We start from the raw sequence: 25,672 nt of genomic DNA on the forward strand, positions 1-25,672 counted from the left end.
AGAATAGGGCTAACTTCCTGACCACTGGGTGTCTGACCGCTAGTTTGCCGATAGATCGTTAAAATAAGGACACTGCATGGGCACATCTGAGTATAGCAGAGGTCAAGCATGTGCTTCTCCACACATTTGTTTTTATGGGACTGCCAAAGATAGTGGAGTATGGAATTGGTATCACTTAAAGAGGACATCTAACCAGGTGAAAAAGGGCTAGCTTTTGCTGTTATGATCCTGCTGCTCCCCCAGTATTCAGTTTTTATTATTATCATCATAGTTAGTTTAAATTCATTATACAATTCCAGAGATATAAGCCTTTTTAATTTATTGATAATTTTTATGATCCGTTTAAAGGGGGCGTTTCTCACAACAATATTTAGGGGCTGGGTTATAAATTACTCTGCATTATTACCCTAAGAGCCACACCCCCTTAGTATAGACCATTAAACGGTACAATAAATAAAAAGAAAGGCCCATATCTTTGGAATTGTACTGTGGATTTAAAAAAAAAAATAATAATAATAATAATATTCTGGAGAAGCAGCAACAAAATAAGAGCAAAAACTGGCCACTTTTTAAAATTTACACCTCTCAGAATATGGCAATGCAAAAACAATTTGTTTTAAAAAAAAAAAAAAAAGTTTTTAGTATATAAAAGTAGCAAAACATAAGAAAAGCTATATTAATTTTGTATCACTTTGGTGTTGTATTGACCCAAAGAAAGTAATTTCTTATCACTTTTACCGCACGGTGAATGGCCAAAAAATAAAATAAATAAAAACAACATATGAACTTCTGCTTATTGCTCATTCTGCCTCCCAAAAATCGAATCCCTATGCCTAGGAGTAGAAAGAGCCAAAGTAGTACAGGACACTCCCATTTATATTGAAACACAAAAGAGATGGAGCAAAATTGTCCAAAATGAACGATAACAAAATTTATTGAAAAAATGTACAAAAACAAACTAAGCATAAAACATCAAAATTACCATAATACTGATAAAGTAGGTAGTTGGACCCAAGAGTAAAGCACACTATCCCAACATTATTATTCATGGGTGGGAAAACCAGTAAATAGAAGGAAGATACATAAAGTGCCAGTGCTTATAAGGTTAATGCCCCATTTATACATGTCTCCATAAATATAGAACCACTTAGTGCATATTATTCAATTTGTATATAGTAGTGTTATAAAAACAACTGGTTTTGCAACACAAAAGTTATCAATCATAAATAGAAAGGTGTATAGCACTTAAAGAAAGTGCTGCCAGTCCCACTGTTCTTAGGCCTCTTTCACACTTCCATTTTTTACAATCAGTCACAATCCGTGAAAGTGTTGAAAAGACGGATCCTGTGCTGATAGTAAAAAATGGATGCACTCGATCCGTTTTTTTTTTACGGATCTGTTGAAGCAGGTGCTGCCTGAATTTTTAGGAATAAAATTCTGGAGAGAGAGATTGAGATTTCCCTGAATGGAAAAGTATCAGAAATCCTTCCAGGCATGCTCAGTTTAAAAAAAAACGGAATTCGTCGCTGGATTCCGTCTTTAGAAACACAGCGACGGACAATGCAGGATGCGCCGCTGCGCGTTTTTTCCGATGGACACAAAAAAAGTTTCTAGCTGTGTTGTCTCCGCCCGACGGACACAGAATTTACGACGGATCCGTCATATGATGGATGAAACGGAAGGCCATCCGTCTCAATCCGTCGCTAATACAAGTCTATGAGAAAAAAACGGATCTAGCACCAACACTAACACCAAACGACGTATTGTAACGGAAACAAAAAGACTGAAGTGTGAAACAGGCCTTAGAGGGAACTATGGGTAAAACCTTATGAAATAATATTATCCCTATTAATCATGCTTTCTTACTTTATGTATTTTGCTGCTTTTCATTGGTCTGCCCACACACGAATAATAATGTTGGGATAGTGTGCTTTACACTTGTGTCCAAACTATCTACTTTGTCAGTATTATGGTAATTTTGATGTTATATGCTTAATTTGTTTTTGTACTTTATTCAATAAATTTTTTTATTGTTAAATTTGAACTGATTTTGCTCTATTTCGTAAAAAATAATATTATATATATATATATATATATATACACACACATAAAAATATTATGTAGCCCAAAATGTCACCAATAAAAACTTCATCTCATCCTGCATTAAACAGGCCCCTGCACAGATCTATCAAAAGAAAAATAAGAAAAATGTAGCTCTCAGTATATGGCAATGCAAATACATTTTAGCAAATCGGTGTTTTTAGTGTGTGTGTGGGTTTATGAATGATAACACCAAAACTTTTTTTTCTCTACTCATGGTTAGTGGTTGGGTGAAGCCATTTATTGTCAAACTTGTGTTTTCTCTTTTTAAATCATCATGACAACCCAAAACATCCAAATTACCCTGATCAAAAGTTCACATACCCTGGAGATTTTAGCCTGATAACATGCACAGAACTTGACACAAATGGGTTTGAATGGCTACTAAAGGTAACATCCTCACCTGTGACCTGTTTGCTTGTAATCAGTGTGTGCATAAAAGCGGAGTGAGTTTCTGGGATCCAGAAAGACTCTTGCATCCTCCATCCAGCCGCTGACATTTCTGGATAATGAGTCATGGGGAAAGCAAAAGAATTGTCAACGGATCTACAGGAAAATGTAGTTGAACTGTATGAAACCGGAAAGGGATACAAAAAGATACCCAAGGAATTGGTAATGCCAATCAGCATCATTCAAACTGTGATTAACAAATGGAAAATCAGGGGCTCTGTAAAAACAAAACCACGGTCAGGTAAACCAACAAAAATGTCCAAACTGCCAGGAAAATTGTTCGGGATGCAAAGAAAAACCCACAGATAACATCAGCTGAAATACCGGACTCTCTGAAAACTAGTGGTGTAGTTGTTTCAAGATGCACAATAAGGAGGCACTTGAAGAAAAATGGGCTGCATTGTCGAGTCGCCAGAAGAAAGCCATTAGTGCGCAAATACCACAAAGTATCTCCCCTACAATACGCAAAACAGCACAGAGACAAGCCTCAAAACTTCTGGAACAAGGTAATTTGGAGTGATGAGACCAAAATTTAACTTTTTGGCCACAAACATAAACGTTACATTTGGAGAGAGCTCAACAAGGCCTATGATGAAAGGAACACCATTCCTACTGTAAAGCACATAGGTGGATAGTTGATGTTTTGGGGATGTGTGAGCTACAAAGAAACAGGAAACTTGCACAAAGTTGAAGGAAAGATGAATGCAGCACGTTATCAGCAAATACTGGTGACAAATTTGCACTCATCAGCCCAGAAGCTGGGCATGGGACGTACTTGGACGTTCCAACATGACAGCGATTCAAAACACAAGGCCACGTCGACCTGTCATTGGCTACAGCAGAACAAAGTGAAGGTTCTGGAGAGGCCATCTAAGTCTCCTGACCTCAATATCATTGAGCCACTCTGGGGAGATCTCAAGCACGCAGTTCATGCTAGACAGCCCAGGAATTTACAGGAACTGGAGGCTTTTTGCCAAGAAAAGTGGGCAGCTTTACCGTCTAAGAAAATAAAGAACCCTATCCACAACTACCACAAAAAACTTCAAGCTGTTATTGATGTTAGAGGGGGCAAAACACGGTAATAAGAAAGGGGGTATGTGAACTTTTGATCCGGGTCATTTGGATGTTTTGGGTTGTCATGATTTAAAAAGAAAAAACAGTAGTTTGACAATAAATGGCTTCACCCAATCACAAACCATGAGTGGAGAAAAAGTTTGATGTTATCATCCATATTCTCTGAAAAAAAGACCAAGAAAGCAAAAATTCTGCCGAGGTCTGTAAACTTTTGAGCACAATTGTATATTAGCGTTGCGTTCAGTAGGAATTGCTCAACACATTTTTTTATGGATTTTTTTTCTCATTTTTTCACTAAAGAAAAATTTGAGTCTAAAGCAACATTTTAATTGAAAGAATTTAAAGTGGAATGAATAAATGGATTATTCATTCCTGTGACTCGCCTGAACCAATTTCTTGAATTCAGTTTTGATTACTTTGTGGGGTGCAATTTTTAAAATTATATAATTTTGGAAGTTTACTGACTAGTGAGCGAGTACAAGCTCGGGTGGTCTCCAAATATTTGTGACTGCTCAGAGATTTAGTTTTTGTTGACGCAGCTGCATGATTTACAGCTGCTAGCCAGCCTGAGTGCATGAGGGGGTTGCCTGATTGCTAGGGAATGCCCACATGTATTCAAGCCAGGCTGGATAAAAATCTTGATTTTTTTTAAAAAAATCAAAAAAATCAGATTTTTTTGATTTAAATCAGATTTTTTTGATTTAAATCATTTGATTTAAATCAGATTTTTTAATCAAGTTGTACACAAGCAAAACTTTGTCTTTTTGCAAATCTAATTGTTTTACACAAATAAAAATATTAAAACAGTTGATTATGAAACCTAATAATTTTTATTTGCACTATTAAACACTCAGAATTGAACTACAGAGAGTAAGTACTTTTTAACAATAGCCTATCTCTAACGTTTGAAGTAAGCAAACATCTTCAGTGAATACATCAGTCCTTTAAGCCTACTGTTTATTTAGGACTTTTAATAGGAAAACCAGTTGTCCTGCTTTAGCAGTTCCTAAGCGGTTTCGGACTGTTGTGTGCACAAAACCAAATGAAGAAAACAATCTCTCTACTCCTGCGGATGAAGCCGATGCAGTCAGTAGCTAAGTAGCTAGATTTATTATCTTTGCTGGAAGAACAAGTGATTGCGACTTCCACCAGTCCAGTGGTTTTAGTTCATTAACGACGTTATCTGCAAACATGTATTTTTGAAATGGTGCAGATTCACACTTCAATTTCAGCACAGTTGCCACAATGTCCTGGTTAGTATTGGCGAGCCACTCCATTGCAGAGTTGATTTCCGCCTCAGATAATTTTTTCCCTCTGTAGATGGGATGCAAGATATTGGCTAAATAGTGTTCTTCTTTTAATGCTTGGTCCTTGCGGTGCTGTATTGCAACCTTTACATTGTTTGAGAGGTTCAAGCGATCTAGAGAACCTTCTAAATCTTTCCAAACTTCTGTGGCATCAGCTATGGTTGCAGTATCTTTCTGCATTTTATCCAACGCAATCGATATTGGCTTTAAAGGGCCACTGTCACCCCCCCCCCCCAGGCGTTATAAACTAAAAGAGCCACCTTGTGCAGCAGTAATGCTGCAGTCTAACAAGGTGGCTCTTTTAGTTTTTGATTAAGTTATTACCGCAATAAAACGTTTTAAAAATTGGCCAAACGTACCAGCGATTGTACCGGGAGGCGGTCCGAAGCGTCCTCTATGAATCTTCAAACTGCCGTCACTCTTCTCTTCAGGGCCGATGGTACCCGCCCCCTTCGCGTTGTTGCTTCAAATCCGGCGCCTGCGCTGTGCGTGCCTGCCTGGGGCCTGCGCAGTCTTCTTTGGCCGTCATCACTCACACGCAGGGTGCCTGACTGCGTCTGTGCGGGCAGTGCGGCCGCCCTGTTACTGAATCCCCGCCCCGCACTGTGTTATTCATTATGCACACTGCGGGGCTGGCATTCCTGGGCATGCGCACTGCGGGGCTGGCATTCCTGGGCATGCGCACTGCACTGCGCTGTTCAGGCCCTCCCCCATCTCGGACGTTCTCCCTTGTCTGACGTTCCCCCTGCTCCCCCGCCTTCCGGCATTATTTTCGGCTGCCAGATTCCAAAATCTGGTGAGGATTAGTGTATATGGCGGCAAGCTGCTGTGTGCTTTGTCTCTCTCTATGTGTTTGTATGTTTTAATGCAAATGCATATTTACACCAGCAGCAATGAAAATTTGGTACTTGTGTGGGTGGCCATAAATTACAAAGCACTGACGATCAATACTGTTTTTTGGGGGAGCATTATAGGTTTACATTGCGTTCGGGCAATACGTTTTGCGAATATAGCTAGCGTATTGCACCAGCGCAATGTCTTTAGCGGGATTGCTTTTGCCGATCCCGCTATCGCAGATCCACAATCTGCGCTAGCGAGGAACGGAGCTGGGACGCTGAAAGCAGCATCTGAGGTCCGACTGAAAATAACGGCACATCGCAAGGGCGTGCCTAAAAAATGGCATGCGCTAGCGATGCGATCCAGATCCTAAACACATTGCCGTCAATGGGTGCGCTAACGGACCCGTTGCATGGCGTAACTTGCGACAATCACGCCATGCAGCGTACTCCTTTAGCGTTAACCCATTAACGCTTAGTGAACCTATTCGTAACGCACTGAACATCACTAAAGGAGGAGGGGTCTGCATTATACCACATCAAAGAACAATAAACGTTGAGGGGTGACCATTATTACACCGTACTGCAGATCAATGCACGGTCAGGGGTCTGCATTATTATACCGCACTGATCATCAATAAACGGTGAGGGGGGATCATTATTATTCCGCACTATAGATCTATAAACGGTCATGGTGGAGCATTGAGTGGAGCACTTAAATACGTGGCACTGAAATACGTGGCACTGAAATACGTGGCACGTGGCAATGAAATACGTGTCACTGAAATACGTGGCACGTGGCAATGAAATACGTGGTACGTGGCACTGAAATACGTGGCAATGAAATACGTACGTGGCACTGAAATACGTGGCACTGAAATACGTTGCACATGGCACTGAAATACGTGGTACGTGGCACTGAAATACGTGGCACAGAAATACGTGGCACAGAAATACGTGGCTCTGAAATACGTGGCACTGAAACACGTTGCACGTGGCACTGAAATACGTGGCACGTGGCAATGAAATACGTGGTACATGGCACTGAAATACGTGGCACGTGGCACTGAAATACGTGACACGTGGCACTGAAATACGTGGCACTGAAATACGTGGCACGTGGCACTGAAATACGTGGCACTGAAATACGTGGCACGTGGCACTGAAATACGTGGCACTGAAATACGTGCCACGTGTCACGTATTTCAGTGCCACGTGTCACGTATTTCAGTGCCACGTATTTCAGTGCCACGTGCCACGTATTTCAGTGCCACGTATTTCAGTGCCACGTGTCACGTATTTCAGTGCCACGTATTTCAGTGACACGTATTTCATTGCCACGTGCCACGTATTTCAGTGCCACGTATTTCAGTGCCACGTATTTCAGTGCCACGTATTTAAGTGCTCCACTCAATGCTCCACCATGACCGTTTATAGATCTATAGTGCGGAATAATAATGATCCCCCCTCACCGTTTATTGATGATCAGTGCGGTATAATAATGCAGACCCCTGACCGTGCATTGATCTGCAGTACGGTGTAATAATGGTCACCCCTCAACGTTTATTGTTCTTTGATGTGGTATAATGCAGACCCCTCCTCCTTTAGTGATGTTCAGTGCGTTACGAATAGGTTCACTAAGCGTTAATGGGTTAACGCTAAAGGAGTACGCTGCATGGCGTGATTGTCGCAAGTTACGCCATGCAACGGGTCCGTTAGCGCACCCATTGACGGCAATGTGTTTAGGATCTGGATCGCATCGCTAGCGCATGCCATTTTTTAGGCACGCCCTTGCGATGTGCCGTTATTTTCAGTCGGACCTCAGATGCTGCTTTCAGCGTCCCAGCTCCGTTCCTCGCTAGCGCAGATTGTGGATCTGCGATAGCGGGATCGGCAAAAGCAATCCCGCTAAAGACATTGCGCTGGTGCAATACGCTAGCTATATTCGCAAAACGTATTGCCCGAACGCAATGTAAACCTATAATGCTCCCCCAAAAAACAGTATTGATCATCAGTGCTTTGTAATTTATGGCCACCCACACAAGTACCAAATTTTCATTGCTGCTGGTGTAAATATGCATTTGCATTAAAACATACAAACACATAGAGAGAGACAAAGCACACAGCAGCTTGCCGCCATATACACTAATCCTCACCAGATTTTGGAATCTGGCAGCCGAAAATAATGCCGGAAGGCGGGGGAGCAGGGGGAACGTCAGACAAGGGAGAACGTCCGAGATGGGGGAGGGCCTGAACAGCGCAGTGCAGTGCGCATGCCCAGGAATGCCAGCCCCGCAGTGTGCATAATGAATAACACAGTGCGGGGCGGGGATTCAGTAACAGGGCGGCCGCACTGCCCGCACAGACGCAGTCAGGCACCCTGCGTGTGAGTGATGACGGCCAAAGAAGACTGCGCAGGCCCCAGGCAGGCACGCACAGCGCAGGCGCCGGATTTGAAGCAACAACGCGAAGGGGGCGGGTACCATCGGCCCTGAAGAGAAGAGTGACGGCAGTTTGAAGATTCATAGAGGACGCTTCGGACCGCCTCCCGGTACAATCGCTGGTACGTTTGGCCAATTTTTAAAACGTTTTATTGCGGTAATAACTTAATCAAAAACTAAAAGAGCCACCTTGTTAGACTGCAGCATTACTGCTGCACAAGGTGGCTCTTTTAGTTTATAACGCCTGGGGGGGGGGTGACAGTGGCCCTTTAACCTTTCCAAAAGGTCCTCGGCATTTCTCTTCACACCAAGATTTAATACTTTGCTTCGTATATTAGCATCAATTTTATCCCGATGTGTTTCGCAAATGGACAGTAATTTTGACCAGTTGTTAATAAACAGTTCCAAGCAGTCAGCCAAGGTATTCCATCTAACATCTTGTGGTAGAACCAACTTCAGTCCTCCCATTTCCTTGTAGGTTGCATGTGCAAAATGATTATTGCGGAAATATTTAACAATTTCTACAACATGTTCCTTGACACCCGAAATATGCAGGTCTTTTGCCAAAAGATGCAACAAATGGGCAGAACAACCGTATGTAATGACATTTGTGTCATCCTCATGTGCCAGTTCCGCTCGCATTTTTGCCACATTGCTTGCGTTATCAGTAACTAAGCTCCTTACTTTACATCCAAACTGTTCTTGGCATTGGTGAATTGAGTTCTTAGCAATTTCAAGTAAATATTCAGCAGTATGTGAATTTCCAGATGTGTCGATTGTGTCTGTAAGGTAAGTTTCACCATCTTCTGTTGTGACACAAGTGCAAATTATGGGGTCGTTGTGGATGTTGCTCCAACCATCCAAGCTCATGTTAACAACCTTGTCTTTCAAATATTTTGTACAAGCCGCTCTTTCTATGTCGTATACAGCCTGAAGATGTTTTCCTGAGATATCAAATCTACTTGGTGGTTTGTAGCCTGGTCTAATTCCTTCGATCATTTGTACAAACAATGGGTGCTCAACTAGTCGGAAAGAAGAATTGGTTGCAAATATGAATTTAGCAATTAATTCATCAAAATGTTCTTTCTGGCTCGTCGTAGTCTTTAAGATGAATTTTTCTACACTTTGCAGGCAAAGTTTTTTTTTGGGCTGCTTTGTTGAAGTTGTACCCAGATATTGATTGTCACGTGCAGCACAAGCCATATTTGACCCTGAAAGCACAGAAATTAAAAATATAAATCGACTGCGTATTTGAAGAAATATAACGAAAATATTTTGAAACAAACTTTTTGAACAATGTAATGGTCCTCGTCCTATAAGGGCTGTCTCAAAAGTTATGCTACTCAAGTTTTCCGGTGAAGTTGCTGTAATACTGGTAACTAATATCAGAGCAACTGAAAAAAATTATGTCACAAAAGTTTTAAAAATGTTTTTTTTAAAAAATGGTCAATTTGGCAGACTTCAAAAGTGAATTGCAGCCTACAATAAAAAAAAAATAAGCGTATACACACTTTATTTTTACTTAAAGGACATGTGCACCTTTATTTTTTAAGGTGCAGTGTGCACATGTCCTCCCCCCGCAGCTCTCTTACCTCCGATGTCAGCGCTGCAGGGATCCGTGGCTTCGTTCTGCCCGTCCGCGAGCGCGCCTCCATTCATTTCAATGGAGCGTGCGGCCCTCTGACGTCACGCCGCTGGATCACTGCGAGTAGGCCGCAACCGGAGGACGGGAGGCGGACGGTCAAAACGAAGCCACGGATCTCAGCGCTGCGGGGATCGGAGGTAAGAGCGCTGCGGGGGGGGGAGGACATGTGCACCTTAAAAAAATAAAGGTGCACATGTCCTTTAGCGTTAATTTTCTGTGAACTATTGCCTTAACATAAATTTAAATTCTATACTCCAGAACTACTAGTGCTAGAAATTTCTCTTTTCATAGACTTTAACCATCCCAGTAAAATGTCTGTTAAAAAAATTGGTTGTAATTGCCAGACTTACTAGTACTAGGCTCCTGGTGCATAAGAAGCTGTGGGGGTTCATTGACATTAGTTGTATCACTATCAACATCTTCATTTCCCTTCTGGTTGCAGTTTTCATAATGTGATTTCAAACGGCAAACAAGTCCTTGGATATCCTTTTGACAGTATTTGCACTTTGCTCTTGCACCTTTCTTTCCAAGATCTGCTGCTGGCATCTCAACAAAATGAACCCAAATAGGGTCTCTCTCACGACCTGCCATGGCTCACACAGATCACTTATGAAGTTTGATTGTTACTACTACAGCCAAGTACTGCTGACTATCCAACAAGTTTGGGCATGTCAACTGAATGGAAAAAGAAACTAAACCAAAAGTGAAACCAAGCTAGAAGTGTGGAATTAAAGGGGCAGTATGAACAAAATGTGGAGGCTATTAATAGTTTATACAATTAAGACATGCTGCTTTTAAACACCTACCTATTGCCATATAGTCAAACAAAAAAGATTTTTACTTACTTTGGGGTCCCCCCCTCACCCTGGCGTTAGATCGTTGCCCCTAGTTTAGTCCGTGTAACTATGGGCGCACATGCGCACTGCTCTCACTTCTCATTTTAATCGTGATTTATATTAAAAAAAAACCTTTTGATTTAAATCAGTGATTTAAATCATGATTAAAATCATGATTTAAATCGATCCGATTTAAATAGAAAAAAATCTTTTGATTTAAATCGTGATTTAAATCATGATTTAAATCGGCGTGATTTAAATCAATCCACCCTGATTCAAGCTGTCTAGTAGGCGCAAATCATGCAGCTGCGACAAGGAAAACTAAATCTCCAAGCAGTCACAAATACTCGGAGACCACCCGAGCGTGCTCTGGAAAACCCAAGCAACGAGTATAATAGCTCATCACTATTACTGACATATACGCCGCTCAAAGTCACTTCAACACTAAATTAGCATGTCAAAAAAAATAATCTAAATTTTGTTGATAAATTGAAAATTGCTGCTAAATGTTAACCTTTTTAACATCTCAACAAAATAAAAGACCAGAAAAATTTAAAGTTTGAGAATTGAAAATTTTTCAAAGATTTCCTAAAATTTTCAATATTTTCCTAAATTGGTGCAAGTTTTGTCGATCTACAATTACCACTATCATGAAGTACAATGTGCCACAGAAAAAAGTCTCGAGATCATTGAGATTGGAACAAGCATTCCAGAGCCAGAGTTATTACCACATAGAGTGAAATATGGTAGAATTAAAAAATTGTGCTTTGTCAGGAAAGTGAAAACCGGCTTAGCCGTAAGAGGTTAAAGGCGTTGTCCCACGAACAAAGTACAGTTAACCCCTTCCCAACGCAGCCAATTTCCCAGAGCAATGACTTTCTTTTTTTGTCGACATAGACATACGAGGGCTTGTTTTTTTGCTGGACAAGTTCCACTTTGAATGACACTATTACATTTTACCACATACTGTACTGGAAAATGGGAAAAAATGCCTGTGACGTGATGGCGGGACACCGATAGGTTGCTATGATAGCCAGCGTTCTGCTGGCCCCCTTGTAGGTGATTACCATACTCTTGTAGCTGGCTTTCATAGGAGATTGTGATTTTTAATATACATAGCAGTGCTGAATGCACAGCTTTGTATAGCACAAACGTTCAGATGATCGCAGGTTCAAGTCCCCTAAGGGGACTAAGAAATACAGTGAAAAGTGGATAAAAAGTTTTTAAAAATATGAAGAAAATAAAAGTTAAAATCACCCACGTATGAAAGAAAACACATATTTGGTATATCCATTCTATCAAAAAATAAAATAAATTAATTCAATTGTTAAACGGCATAACGAGAGAAAAGAAATAAAATATCCAGAATGAAGGGTTTTTTGGTCATTGCAACATCGTATCTACATCAAGCTGGTGTCAGTAGAAGCGTCGGCTTAGGCTATTTTCACACTAGCGTCGGCACGGGGCCGTCGCTATGCGTCGTGCCGACTCGCGTTGTGAAAGTAATGCCCAACGTGGGCAGCGGAAGCAGTTTTACAACGCTTCCGCTGCCCCATTGTAATGTCCGGGGAGGAGGGGGCGGAGTTTCGGCCACGCATGCGCTGTCGAAAATGGCGGACACGGCGCACAAAAAAAGTTACATGTAATTTTTGTGTGCCAACGGTCTGCCAAAACACGACGCAGCCGTCGCACGATGGTTGCGACGTGTGGCACTCCGTCGCAATGCGTCGCTAATGAAAGTCTATGGAGAAAAAAACGCATCTTGCGGGCAACTTTGCAGGATGCGTTTTTTTTACATAACGACGCATTGCGACGTGCGGCGAATGACGCTAATGTGAAAGTAGCCTTAGGGTGCTAAGCCCTAATACAGACCCGTATCCTGAAAATTGAAAGCGTTTCCTGTGTCAGGAAATGGTGACAAAAGAAACAATTTCTACATTTTTTTTCTCCACTCAAAAAAAAAAAAAAATTATATATATATATATATATATATATATATATATATATATATATATATATATATATAATATTATATATGTATATAAAAGAATTATACGTGATTGGTATCCGCATAATCGTACTGATATGGAGAATCCTATTGCCAGGCCGGTTTTACTGTGTAATACACATGGTGAGTAAACAATTGTATAATTGCACAATTTTTGCAATTTCAACAAGCTTTGAATTTTGTCCTCACTTTCCAGTATATTGCATAATAAAATTACCGTAATGCTGTCATTCAAAGTACGGTACATCTCATCCTGCAAAAAACAAGCCCTCATATGGTTATGTGGATGGAAAAATAAAACTGTTATGGCTCTTGGAAGAAAGGAAAGAAAAAATGGAAAATAGACCCATCAGGAAGGGGTTAAATTATAATTCTGAAAACATTTTCATATTAAATTTTAGGTTTCACTGGACACCCTGTACATGACAGCTGTGAAGCATGTTTTTGAGAAAAATTTAAGACCCAAAGCTTTAAAACTGAAGAATACCGAATGCTCTTCTCTTATCAACAAAGAAACTGCCAAGACTGTGGAGACAATCCAGTCATACCTTAAGTCTATCAGCAACCCAGAGTGGGCCGCAGCTATTGCACATAGGATTGCACAAGAACTACCAACTGGCAAGTAGAGCTTTTGCTTTTATGGTATTCATTGTATCAATATCGTTTTTGTTCTTTTGTTTGTTTCTTTTTTATTTTGGGAAAATTACTAATGATCTTGGATTTATTCTAGGACCCGATAAAGTTCATGCACTAAAATTCTGTCTCCATTTGGCTGAAAAGTGGAAAAATAACACATCCCCTAAGGTAAGACCTGAATGATGTAAATAGTAAAGCAATATTATTGCAGAGTATGTGTCATCATTAAAAAAAACATAACTTCAGCAAACAATTTTAAAAAAAGATTTGGTTTATAAAGCATTTAAAAGGAACCTGAGAGTAGATTCATGCTGCCTGAACCATGGACAATATGAAATTGGATACAAGCTGAGTACTGTATAACTTTGATAAGCTGTCTGGGGACTGTGCTACTCTGATGACTAGTTTCAGGCAGGTCCCCAATGGGTTCTTTAGGTTGATAAGTCTCACCATATAAACACACCCTTGTCAGTGATGGTGAGCCTGGTGGGGTACCTACCTCAGACTAGTCATTTGAAATGTCTAATACATTTACTTAGAATCGCTGCACCGTTTCGGAGTCAGACATGCACAACTGCAATAAAGTAACCAGTGCCAGATTAATGCTGGCCGAAACAAATGTATCATGTTCACTTTCCCATGGGGCTACAAACTGACCAGCAGATAGTTGCTAACATTTTACTGCTTCATTTAACCTCACGTCAGCATAGCAGCTCCTTCCACTTCCAGTGTCTTTCGACGGGACGGGACTACCAACATCATGCTGGTTGATAGCTGACTCCTCTCAGATATGCAGTGGGCTGAGTGTCAGTCAGTGTGACATCCTCAATAACACCCTGTCAACAGAGCAGAGCGAAAGAGTAGCAGCTGCTCTACAGCTGGAGAATCACTGGAAGAAGTGGTCCATGACCACTCTGAGCTTACAGAAATGGGTGCCAGGCAGATAAGTTGGGCAGCACATTGGCTCAGTGGTGCAATGTGGTCAGCACTGTGGTCTTGCAGCGCTGGGGTCAATTCCTACCAAGGACAACATATTCAAGGAATTTGTATGTTTTCCCCTTATTTACATGGTGTCATGGCGGTAACTGGCATGATTCCTCAGCACTGCCTTACTTAACGAGGTCACCACGCTGCTTCTCTTTTTCCTCTTTCCTCAGCACTGCTGCATCTACATGCTGTTTCCTCACCGCTATAGTAGGGCACAGCCAGGGCCTGCTGGAATTTAACCCTGCTGTGTTCTACAGGGTTTGGATTCCCCAGCCAATCACCAACCAGCAGGTGCTATATCAGACAGATCCTCGAACCACTCCTCGCCTGATCTAAGGTTCTAGTTCAGTCCCTGTCTAGATTTCTGTAAGGTGCACTTTTGTATTGTCTCTCCTGTTTTCTCACCTGCCTTGCCTGCCTGTTTATCCTCACATCGGCTACGTAAATAAATCATGGATTGTCTGACCACGTCTTTGCCTCTGTACCCTCGTTCCCATGTCTTTGACCGTCTGATCAGCTGCTGGAGACCCGGGCACTGCCCTGGAGTTGGTACCTGGTGGCTACCGGTGGCAAAGCCTATCCTCACCATCAGAGGCTGCAGTGAACCCCCAGCCAGTCTCTTAGTTACCCCCCTCCAGGGTAAGTCCATTCCATGGCACATTGGGTCCACACTCAGAGCTACGCTTGGGTTTCCTCTGGGTACTCCGGTTTCCTCCCACACTCCAAAGACATACTAAAAGGGAATCTAGATTATGATCCCCAATGGGAACAGTGCCATTATTGTCTGTAAAGCGCTGTGGAATTAAAGAAGCACTCCTATTAAAGTTTTTATCCTTGTAATATATTGCAATCACATTATATAGCATAGTGTACTTACAATTTTCCATTAGGTCTATGACATCATGTGATTAAAAACTGAAAAGCTGAATCTTTCTATGCTCTCAGTAAAAACAGGAGGTCAAGCTCCTCAACCCTGTATGTCTCATGGGTCCCTGCAAAAGTCCCATGCAGGGTTGAGGAGCAGATCAGCTGGGTCAGGAGTTCAAGAGGGGAAAGATTTGGGCAGGGAAAAGAGACTTCTTGTTTCTACTTAGAGCAGAGAAAGAGCATAAAAACTGATGGGAGTGCTTTTTTAATGGCACTATATAAGTGAGTAAAATAAATAAAAAAATAAGTTATTAAACCCATAATTTAAAAAAATATCCCCGGATAACCCCTTAAAGCAATTACTGGGAGATACCACTTGCAGTGAATCATGTTGCATGTTTCTTGTTGTAGGAAGGTTTATGATGGGGCCAAGTTAATAAAATCTGTAATTTTCTCAAGAACAGGTCAATGTCATTCAAAAGTTGTAAAATTTCTAATACTAATTTGAATACTTTTCACAATTGCAGCTTATTTAGATGTATCCTTCCCAAACTGTTCTTTACAAAACTAAACTACATAGATAAATGCCAACTCTTGTTCACCTTATTGTATATTTATGGTACATAACCATTACAGTCCACTCTTACATATTGTTGCCTTATTATCATTAAAGGAAGAATCTTATGTAAGAGCGGAGACACTAATAAAGAAGCTAAGCGTGCAGTACCAACGATCGGCCACAGAAAATGTACTAATATCGCACAAAATAAACACTCCAGATTTCTTAAAACATATTGGTAAACCAGCAACTCTGATTGTTTCACTGTTTGAGCACAGTAGTGTGGAGGAAAGAATACGCAACCCAACGGGCAGAGATTATCCAGGTTTGTGCAAATCAAAAATTTATTTTTGTGCTGCTTCTTATTTCTCATTTAGTATACTTATTGTGATTTCTTTATAAATTTAACTTTTTTTTCAATAATCTGCACTAAATGGAAAAATGTTATGTTGCAGAATAATTGTCTTAATGTTTGATTAGGTTACAAATAAGACCTCTGATTGTATAACATGCCTACTGAAGCTCTTTCAAACCTTCAGTTTTTTATTTTATTTTGTTTTCTAGATATCCACACCATGGCTAAGCAAATAGCTGAAGTCAACAACCTGAGTATTAATAAAATTCGTGATGTGCTTCTCGATAAATGGCTATGCCCGAATACACTACCACAAGCATCTGTGAGTGTAGTCATTCCTTTATTTAATTGGAAAACATAAAAAGAAAAAAAAAATGTTTCTCTTTATTTGCTTTTGTTTTACAGAACGACAAAGATTTATTAGGTGACATTCGGGGAGATGAGGGTCTCAGCAGGTATGTAGTTAACGGGAAGGATGATCCCCCACCCTTCACAGTGACTTTTACAGAGACTCATTAGATAATTATACAATAATTAATAATACAAAGGAAAAGATACAGAGTCTGTTCATTGTGGCTAATGTACCTGTGGATTTGCTGAAACAAGAAGTTAGAGTCTAAAATAGCCCCAGTAGCCATTGTAAAAATTAAAAGATTTTTAATACATATTGTGATATGGAAAGAGAAGACATTGGCAAAAATATTTAAAAAACAATTTAACACACAAACCTAATTTACACCTTAAGTTAATTTCTGATTGTAGCGTCTCTTTAAACTAGTCATGCTTGCTAGATAGCTGATAGCGAAATGCTGGTTTGGCTGATTTTTCCACTTGTCCAAAAATATGATTGCATGTAATTTTTGACTCCTGTGGCAACATCATGTTAATATCAAGCCATGGATGCATGTTGCATTGTTGATTACTAATGCTTATAGTATTATTGTTCTCTGTTTCTCCTATTTTGCAGAATTATATACCTTCTTCAGCCGTACCCTCTAGATTTCAGTTCAAGAATACTGTATGCAGTAGCCACCTCCACCACATCTGTAAGCATTACAGTTTTACATCATCCTATTATGTAGGACTTTTAAGTTTCAATTGTTCAGATGTTTCAGTGCATACAATATGCATTCTATGCATATTCTTTATGCATAGAAGTTTTATACAAAGGGAAATAATTTTTCTCAGAAAGAAATATTAATTGTCTTCTTACTGTCACTGTATATAATTCCCAATACACTTTTTTCCATTACCTACAATGTTTCTTAGCATAGTCACGGTTTCTGAAAAGCTGTTGTGTAATAACACATAGAATAACATATATGCGTGCGTGTGTGTGTGTGTGCGTGTGTGTGTGTGTGTGTGTGTGTGTGTGTGTGTGTGTGTGTGTGAACAAAAATATAAATGCAACACTTTTGTGTCTGCTCCCATTTTTCATGAGCTGAACTCAAAGATCTAAGACTTTTTCTAGGCACACAAAAGGCCCTTTTCTCTCAAATATTGTTCACAAATTTGTCTAAATCTGTGTTAGTGAGCACTTGTCCTTTGCCGAGGTAATCCTTCCACCTCACAGGTGAGGCATATCAAGATGCTGGTTAGCATGCTGACTGCAGGAATGTCCACTAGAGCTGTTGCCCATGAATTGAACATTCTTTTCTCTACCAAAATCCATCTCCAAAGGTGTTTCAGAGAATTTGGCAGTACATTACATCCAACCGGCCTTACAACTGCAGACGAAGTGTAACCACACCAGCCTCAACATCCAGCATTTTCACCTCCAAGATTGTCTGAGACCATCCACCCGGACAGCTCCTGCAACAATCTCTGTGCATAACCAAAGAATTTATGAAAAAATTGTCTCAGGGAAGCTCATCTGCGCGCCCGTCATTCTAATCGGGGTCTCCACCTGACTGCAGTTTACCATCGTAACTGAGATGAGTGCACAAATGCTCACATTCAGTGGCGTCTGGCATGTTGGAGAAGCATTCTCTTCGCAGATGAATCTTGTTTTGCACTGTACAGGGCAGATGGCAGAGAGCATGTATGGCGTTGTGTGGGTAAGCGGTTTGTTGATGTCAACATTGTGAATCGAGTAGCCCGTGGTGGCGGTGGGGTTATGGTATGGGCAGGCATATGTTATGGACAACGAACACGGGTGCATTTTATTGATTTTTGAATGAACAGAGATACTGTGACAAGGCCCATTGTTGTGCCATTCAGCCACGACCATCACCTCATGTTGCAGCATGATAAATCATGGCCCCATGTTGGAAGGATCTGTACACAATTCCAGGAAGCTGAAAACATCCCAGTTCTTGCATGGCTCGCACACTCAGGACATGTCACCCATTGAGCATTTTTGGGATGCTCTGGATCGGCGTATACGACAGCGTGTTCCAAGTTCCTGCCAGTATCCAGCAACTTCGCACAGCCACTGAAGAGGAGTGGGCCAACATTCCACATGCTGCAATAAACTACCTGATCAACTCTATGCTAAGCAGATACATTGCACTGAATGAGGCAAATTGTCATCACACCAGATACTGACTGGTTTTCTGACCCCCCGGGCACCCCCAAAACTGTAAAATTGCGCATTTTCTCTTCGCCACGACAGCACCCACTGAGAGAGGGGATCCGCCCCTAGGAACAGGAAACCCTACGGAGAGATAAAAGGGGCGGTCCCCCTCGCTCCCACAGTTTGGTTTCCTGTTCCTATGGGAATCCACGGAGAAGAGGATGCCTAGCCTGGATGCCGCTTGCGCGGTTTACCTGTGAGGACGGCAAGGGCTCCAGAGCTGGAAGCAGCGTCGGGGGTCCTGGTGTCAGCTTCCCCCCTCTGCTGGCAGACGCTGTGAGGCCAGGGCTGGAGAGTGCTGGCTCACAGAAATTCATCCGGAACGTCTGCGGGGAGTTAGCGCTGTAGTTGGGGAACGCTGCGCCGTCCTCGGCGAGCGCTTATACGGCGTGGAGCCCCAGTATGCCCCCCGGAAGTATAAGCTAAAAAGCTTCCGAGGAGAGGGAGGAGACGGCGCTGGTGCCGGTGACAGCGCGGGCATATGGAATATGGCCGCGACCCGGAAGTGATTAGCACTTCCGGGTTCAACAGGAAGAAGATGGCGGCCCCCATGTGAAAAGGACGCCGGCAGGAACGCTCCGGCGTCCAATATGGATTCGGCACAGGACCCTGCGATGTCTTCTATTGAGGCCACCGCAACTACTCCTCACAGCCATACCAGCAGCAGCAGCCGCTCCAAGCGGAGCGGATCTTCTAAAAAGAGCAAGCCTCTGCAGTCTCCTCCTCGTCAGCCGGTACCTTCACAGACGCTTCACTGGGGTGAGTGTACATCTACCCTATTAAGCTGATTGCTGTCCCCTCTTCTCTAACACTCTAGGCAAAATGTACTGAAAAAACGAAACACAAACAGTGTGCGATATGTCTTCAGCCCCTTCCGGATAGTTACACAAAGAAACTTTGTAAACCATGCATTGATTCCACCTTACGGGAAGAGGCCTCGGTTAAATCTGAGGACATTAGAGTGTTGATTAGAGAAGAACTACAAGCCCTGCATAGTTCGGGAAAAGAAACGCGTCCTAAGGGGACAAGAGAGTATGTTTCACCCATATCTGACCAATCTTCCGAATTAGAGAATGCAGATTCGGATATTTCTAGGGATTATGTTTCCTCGGATGAGGATCAAGATACGTGCTTCCCCACCGACAGTATAGATAACCTGGTGAAATCCGTCTGTAACACTATGGGCATCGAGGATTCTAAGACCCCTAAAACACAGCAGGACATAATGTTCGCTGGGCTGTCCGAAAGGAAAAGACCCTCCTTTCCAGTGATAGCAGCAGTAAAAAATTTAATTAAAAAAGAGTGGGAAAACCAGAGGCAGAAGGGATTACCACCATCTTCAAAGAGACGTTATCCCTTTAATGATGAGGAATTCTCGACCTGGTCAAAAGCCCCAAAAGTAGACGCAGCAGTGGCTTCCACATCTAAAAAATCCCTGCTACCTGTGGAGGATTCAGGTTCACTACAAGATCCTCTGGACCGCAAAGCCGACTCTCTCCTTAAAAGAGCGTGGGAATCTTGTGCGGGAGCCCTAAAACCGGCTGTGTCAGCTACATGCACCGCTAGGTCCATGCTAGTCTGGCTAAGTGACTTGGAAGAAGGACTTAAAAACGGTCTCTCTAGAGACAAGTTGAGAGCCTCTATACCTTTAATTAGGGGTGCTACAGCCTTCCTGGCAGACTCATCTGCTGACTCAATACGTTTAGCGGCCAAGTCGGCGGGGCTGACTAATGCAGCACGTAGAGCCCTGTGGCTTAAGGGCTGGAAAGGCGATCCCCAGACAAAATCCAAATTGTGTGGTCTTCCATGTCAGGGTGAGTACCTATTTGGTACTAAGCTGGACGAGATCCTGACTAAAGCAGGGGAGAGGAAAAAGGGCTTCCCTAATAATAATTACCTTCCATCTTATAGGAGGGCGTTCCGAAAGCCCATGTTTAACAAGAGGAAGGATTTCAAGAACCAAGATCGCTGGGCCACTAGAGACACCAGACAGAGAGGAGCACTTTTTGGGAAGCGCCCTTACAAAACTGAGGAAAAACCCCGTTAGAACAGATCTGCCTGTCGGAGGTAGATTGTCTTCCTTCTCAGATCAATGGCAGAAAATAACTTCGAACATTTGGGCAAATAGTATCATCACCTTCGGCCTAAAATTAAAATTTTCCCGAGTCCCGCCGGACTCATTTCTATTGACTTCTTTAAAAACCCAGTTACAACAGGAGGCTTTGGAGCAGGAGGTAATGAACCTTCTAGCCAAAGGGGTTTTGGTGGAAGTCCCATTTCTTCAGCAAAAAAAGGGGTTCTATTCCCCTCTATTTTTAATCCCAAAGCCAGATGGATCTTTCAGAACCATATTGAACCTTAAAAAATTGAACACCTTTTTGCAGAATCAAACCTTTAAAATGGAGTCTATCCGATCCACCATAAAACTGTTGTCTCCCCATTGTTTTATGACGGTACTCGACCTAAAAGATGCGTATTACCATCTGCCAATTTTTATAGAACATCAACAATATCTCCGCGTGGCGATTGTGTTGAATGGACGTATACGACACTTTCAGTATACAGCAATGCCCTTTGGACTATCAATAGCTCCAAGGGTATTCACTAAGTTAATGTCGGAAGTAATGTCATACCTAAGAGTAAAAGATACCCTCATAATTCCGTACCTTGATGATCTTTTAGTGGTAGGAAGTTCCCCTTCACAATGTCACCAACGATTGTGTAATATGGTCTCGTCCCTGCAGAGGCTAGGGTGGTTGGTGAATTGGGAAAAGTCTAGACTTCTTCCAACTACTCGACAAACATTCTTGGGAATTATAATAGACTCCATAAGCCAAAAATGTTTCCTACCACAATCCAAGCAATTGACAATAAGAAATAAGGTACAGTCGGTAATAGATAAACCTCTAATATCTTTAAGACAAGGCATGTCCCTCCTTGGCTCCTTCACGTCATGTATCCCAGCAGTACCTTGGGCCCAATTTCATTCAAGGTGTTTACAATATGCAATTTTACATGAGGAAATAAAATTACAAGGTCATCTAGACGGTAAAATTTCCCTTTCTGAAGACGTAATTAAATCTCTATCCTGGTGGCTAGAACCAGATCACTTGGTTAGTGGGGTCCCCTGGGTAGTTAAACCTTCAAACACAATATTCACGGATGCCAGTCCTAGTGGTTGGGGAGCACATATGAGAGATCAGGTAGCCCAAGGTCTATGGTCGGTTACGGAGTCAGACGACTCATCTAATATAAGAGAGCTGAAAGCTATCCATCACGCTCTTTGTGAATTCCTTCCGCAGCTACACGGAACACATACAAGGATTCTGTCAGACAACATGACATCAGTAGCGTATATCAATCATCAAGGAGGAACAAGATCAGGAACACTCATGTCTATAGCCGAAGACATCCTAACTATAGCCGAGAAACATCTACTGTCTCTATCAGCACTACATGTCAGAGGAGTGGACAATTCAAAAGCGGACTTCCTCAGTCGCCATACCCTCCACCAAGGGGAGTGGGTTTTAAATCATCGAATCTTCAAAATGATAACCGTAAAATGGGGTTTACCAGAGGTAGATCTCTTCGCTACAAGAGACAACAGGCAATTAAAAAAGTTCGCTTCAATGTTCCAATCCGACAAACCCGATTTTCTCGATGCTCTCCAGGTACCATGGACATTTCAGAAAGCGTATGCCTTTCCTCCTCTGATACTTCTACCAACAGTAATCAGGAAGATAAGAGAGGACAAAGCCAATATAATCCTGATTGCCCCATTTTGGCCAAAGAGACCATGGTTCTCCCTGCTCAGAGCTATGTCCATCTCAGATCCATGGATTCTCCCAGAGGATCAGGATCTTCTCTTCCAGGGGCCATTCAACCACCCTCATGTGAAGGGTCTACGGTTGACAGCCTGGAATTTGAGAGGCAATTGTTGAAATTAAGGGGTTTCTCTGATCAAGTGATTAATACTCTATTATTAAGTAGGAAAAGATCCACTACTTCTATATATGTAAGAGTATGGAGGAAGTTTCTAAGTCTTTATCCATTGGCCTTGTCAAACGAAATTCCTATACTTAACATTTTAGAATTTCTCCAGAAAGGACGTGACTTAGGTCTTTCAGTTAATACCTTAAAAGTACAAGTCTCTGCTCTAGGGGCATTGTATAGTCACAATGTAGCGGGTGATAGGTGGATAACTAGATTTATTTCAGCCTGCCAGAGGTCAGAACCAGTTCAGATTCCCCGCATACCGCCTTGGGATGTTAATCTAGTCCTTGAAGCCTTGACAGGTCACCCATTTGAGCCACTACACTCAGCTCACATTAAACACGTTACTCTCAAAACTGCTCTTCTTGTCGCATTAGTATCGGCAAGAAGGGTAAGTGACATGCAGGCACTATCAGTAGATCCTCCCTTTCTGTCAATATTTCCAGATAGAATCGTCCTGAAAACAGACCCTTCCTACCTACCTAAGAGGTGTACTAAATTTCATAGATCTCAAGAAATTCTTCTTCCTACTTTTTATGATAATCCTACAAATCAGGAAGAGGAGAAATACCATACCTTAGATGTGAAAAGGGCTGTAATGACTTACTTAGACAGGACTAGCGCCTGGAGGAAGAGCAGGGCTCTCTTTGTTTCCTTCCAGGGTCAAAGGAAAGGAGCTGGTGTCACAAAAGGCACATTATCTCGATGGATTCGGGAGGCGATATACCTGGCCTATTCATCTAAAGGGGAAGATCCACCTGAGACTGTAAAGGCACATTCAACCCGAGCGATAGCATCATCCTGGGCAGAGCGAGCAGAGGTTCCAATAGAACTCATATGTAAGGCCGCAACCTGGTCTTCGCCTGTTACCTTCTATAGTCACTATAGATTAGATCTATCTGCTTCCACTGATTTGTGTTTCGGTAGATCAGTTCTTAACACGATAATCCCCCCCAAATAACTATCTCTGAAAGTCTCTCAGTGGGTGCTGTCGTGGCGAAGAGAAAACACCGGATTACGTACCGGTAATGCTCTTTTATAGAGCCACGACAGCACCCCTTTACTTCCCTCCCTTATATATATTAATTTGCATATGAGCACTGATAAGGGTGATTGGTTCTTGTAAATATACATGATTAAGTCAAAGATGAAATGTTAATATAGAATGACCTACTAAAACTGGTGGGCGGTTCCTCGCAATCTCTGTAACCCAAACTGTGGGAGCGAGGGGGACCGCCCCTTTTATCTCTCCGTAGGGTTTCCTGTTCCTAGGGGCGGATCCCCTCTCTCAGTGGGTGCTGTCGTGGCTCTATAAAAGAGCATTACCGGTACGTAATCCGGTGTTTTAGAGTGACCTTTTATTGTGACCATCCTAAGGCACACCTGTGCAATAATCATACTGTCTGATCGGCATCTGGATATTTCACACCTGTGAGGTGGACGGATTATCTCGGCAAAGCACAAGTGCTCACTAACACAGATTTACACAAATTTGTGAACAGTATTTGAGAGAAGAAGGCATTTTGTGTACATAGAAAAATCTTAGATCTTTGAGTTCAGCTCATGAAACATAAAAGCAAAAGTTGTTTTTTATTTTTAAGTGTACAGTATGTATGTGTGTATATATATATATGTAGTTTGTATCACTAACATTTGAGACCCACAAAATAAGGTGAACACATTATTTATGACACACGGTGGACCTTTTTAAAATTAAAACCATGAATAAAAAAGTCACAATTGATTTTTTTATTGTTTTTCTTGATCCCCCACAAAGAGGCAATACAAGTTAATAAGTTACATGTACCACAAAAGAATACCACTGAAAAATGCAACTCGTCAAAGGAATAAAATTGTGGCCCGTAAAATGAGACAATGGGAAAAAAAGCATTGTCCTAAAGGTCCAAAATAGTAAAGTTTTGAAGTTGTTAAAGGCAGTGTGTCATTAAAAAATTACATATTGAAGGCAGAGCCAGATGGAGTTGCATGAATGCGACCATGTTGATGATGAATAGAGTGATGATGTGTGCAATCAGTATTTTGGTAAAGAAAGTGGGTACATGATTTTTCCCATAATCAACTGCATTACCTAGAGATAATGCTACCTTTTGCCATGTAAGCACTTGACGGATGTCTCTGTCTTTTGTAGGACACCCAAAAAATATATTTTTCCCCCCAGCTATTATGATCAATCATTTTCAATCTTTTCTACTGTTTGTTGACTCTGGTGTTTTTTCATGGGGAGTGTTACTGAAGACAAGAGAATGGCCTTGTTGATTTGGGTTAAAGCAAAACCTGTTTTAACTGCTAATACACTCCACATGAACTGTGCTGGATACTTTTCTGTTATGTATTTTCTAAGGGATAGGTTGTTTTGCCCACATTTAGACATAGAATCAACAGAGCAATCCCATTATTGCAAACTTTGCATTTCACAATCAATTTAAATAACACAACAGCTGGAATTTGCATAATCCATGCCACCCTATTTGGCCCAACTCTAAAGTGGTTTGAAGCATAAAACCCCTTAAGAGTTAGAGAACACATTGAATGTGTCCATACTTAAGCTGAATATACTGTCACCAGTGAATTGGGATGAGCCTAACAGATAGGTGCATCTTTTTTAATTACCAGATGGGTAAGTAATCTTTATATCATTTCTTTATTTAAAATATTTGTCAAGTTAATGAAGAAATCGTGATCAGTAAATTAATTAATTATTTTATTAATTTTGGATACACAATAACATTACATGTTAATAACAGTTGCATGTTGTTATGTGACAGATTGGAATACTCACCGTTGTGTTGGTTTGGTTTTGTTTTTATAATGTGTTTTTTTTTTTGTTTTGGGGTTTTTTTATACAGCCATTTGGTGATAACAAATTGACATTTGCTCACAGAAGTCGAGCTCTAAAGTGTTTAATCCACTTGGCTGACACTGAGACTGTGGTGTCACTTGTGAAAAAACCCATTGACCAAGTAAAGTAAGTAACGTCAGCTG

The 25,672-nt window shown here is 41.5% G+C and overlaps 2 protein-coding genes across 2 annotated transcripts in view; one reads left to right on the forward strand and one right to left on the reverse strand.

The window, feature by feature from the left end:
- Positions 1 to 25,672, forward strand: part of KNTC1 (kinetochore associated 1) — a 352,480-nt gene that overhangs the window by 224,067 nt on the left and 102,741 nt on the right. The window contains exons 48-54 of the mRNA XM_077293161.1: positions 13,099 to 13,315; positions 13,428 to 13,501; positions 15,861 to 16,071; positions 16,311 to 16,423; positions 16,507 to 16,556; positions 17,069 to 17,147; positions 25,537 to 25,655. Of these exons, the coding sequence (XP_077149276.1) occupies positions 13,099 to 13,315; positions 13,428 to 13,501; positions 15,861 to 16,071; positions 16,311 to 16,423; positions 16,507 to 16,556; positions 17,069 to 17,147; positions 25,537 to 25,655 (863 nt within the window). The remainder of the gene's footprint in view (positions 1 to 13,098; positions 13,316 to 13,427; positions 13,502 to 15,860; positions 16,072 to 16,310; positions 16,424 to 16,506; positions 16,557 to 17,068; positions 17,148 to 25,536; positions 25,656 to 25,672) is intronic.
- Positions 4,719 to 10,664, reverse strand: LOC143793618 (uncharacterized). The gene is made up of 3 exons (XM_077280679.1): positions 10,204 to 10,664; positions 8,483 to 9,419; positions 4,719 to 4,938 (listed from the first exon to the last, which is right to left on the reverse strand). The coding sequence occupies exons 1-3, from the start codon at positions 10,442 to 10,444 to the stop codon at positions 4,719 to 4,721; spliced, it is 1,398 nt and encodes a 465-aa protein (XP_077136794.1). The 5' UTR covers positions 10,445 to 10,664.

This window comes from Ranitomeya variabilis, chromosome 1, assembly GCF_051348905.1.
Source record: "Ranitomeya variabilis isolate aRanVar5 chromosome 1, aRanVar5.hap1, whole genome shotgun sequence".
NCBI classification, from domain to species: Eukaryota; Metazoa; Chordata; class Amphibia; order Anura; family Dendrobatidae; genus Ranitomeya; species Ranitomeya variabilis.

Coding starts and splice junctions, on each gene's coding strand:
- LOC143793618 (XM_077280679.1), bottom strand. CDS start 10,444: ATGGCAGGTCGTGAGAGAGACCCTATTTGGGTTCATTTTGTTGAGATG. Junction 9,420..10,203: donor GCACCAGGAGCCTAGTACTA/GTAAGTCTGGCA, acceptor CTGTGCTTTCAG/GGTCAAATATGGCTTGTGCT. Junction 4,939..8,482: donor GCCGAGGACCTTTTGGAAAG/GTTAAAGGGCCA, acceptor TCCCATCTACAG/AGGGAAAAAATTATCTGAGG.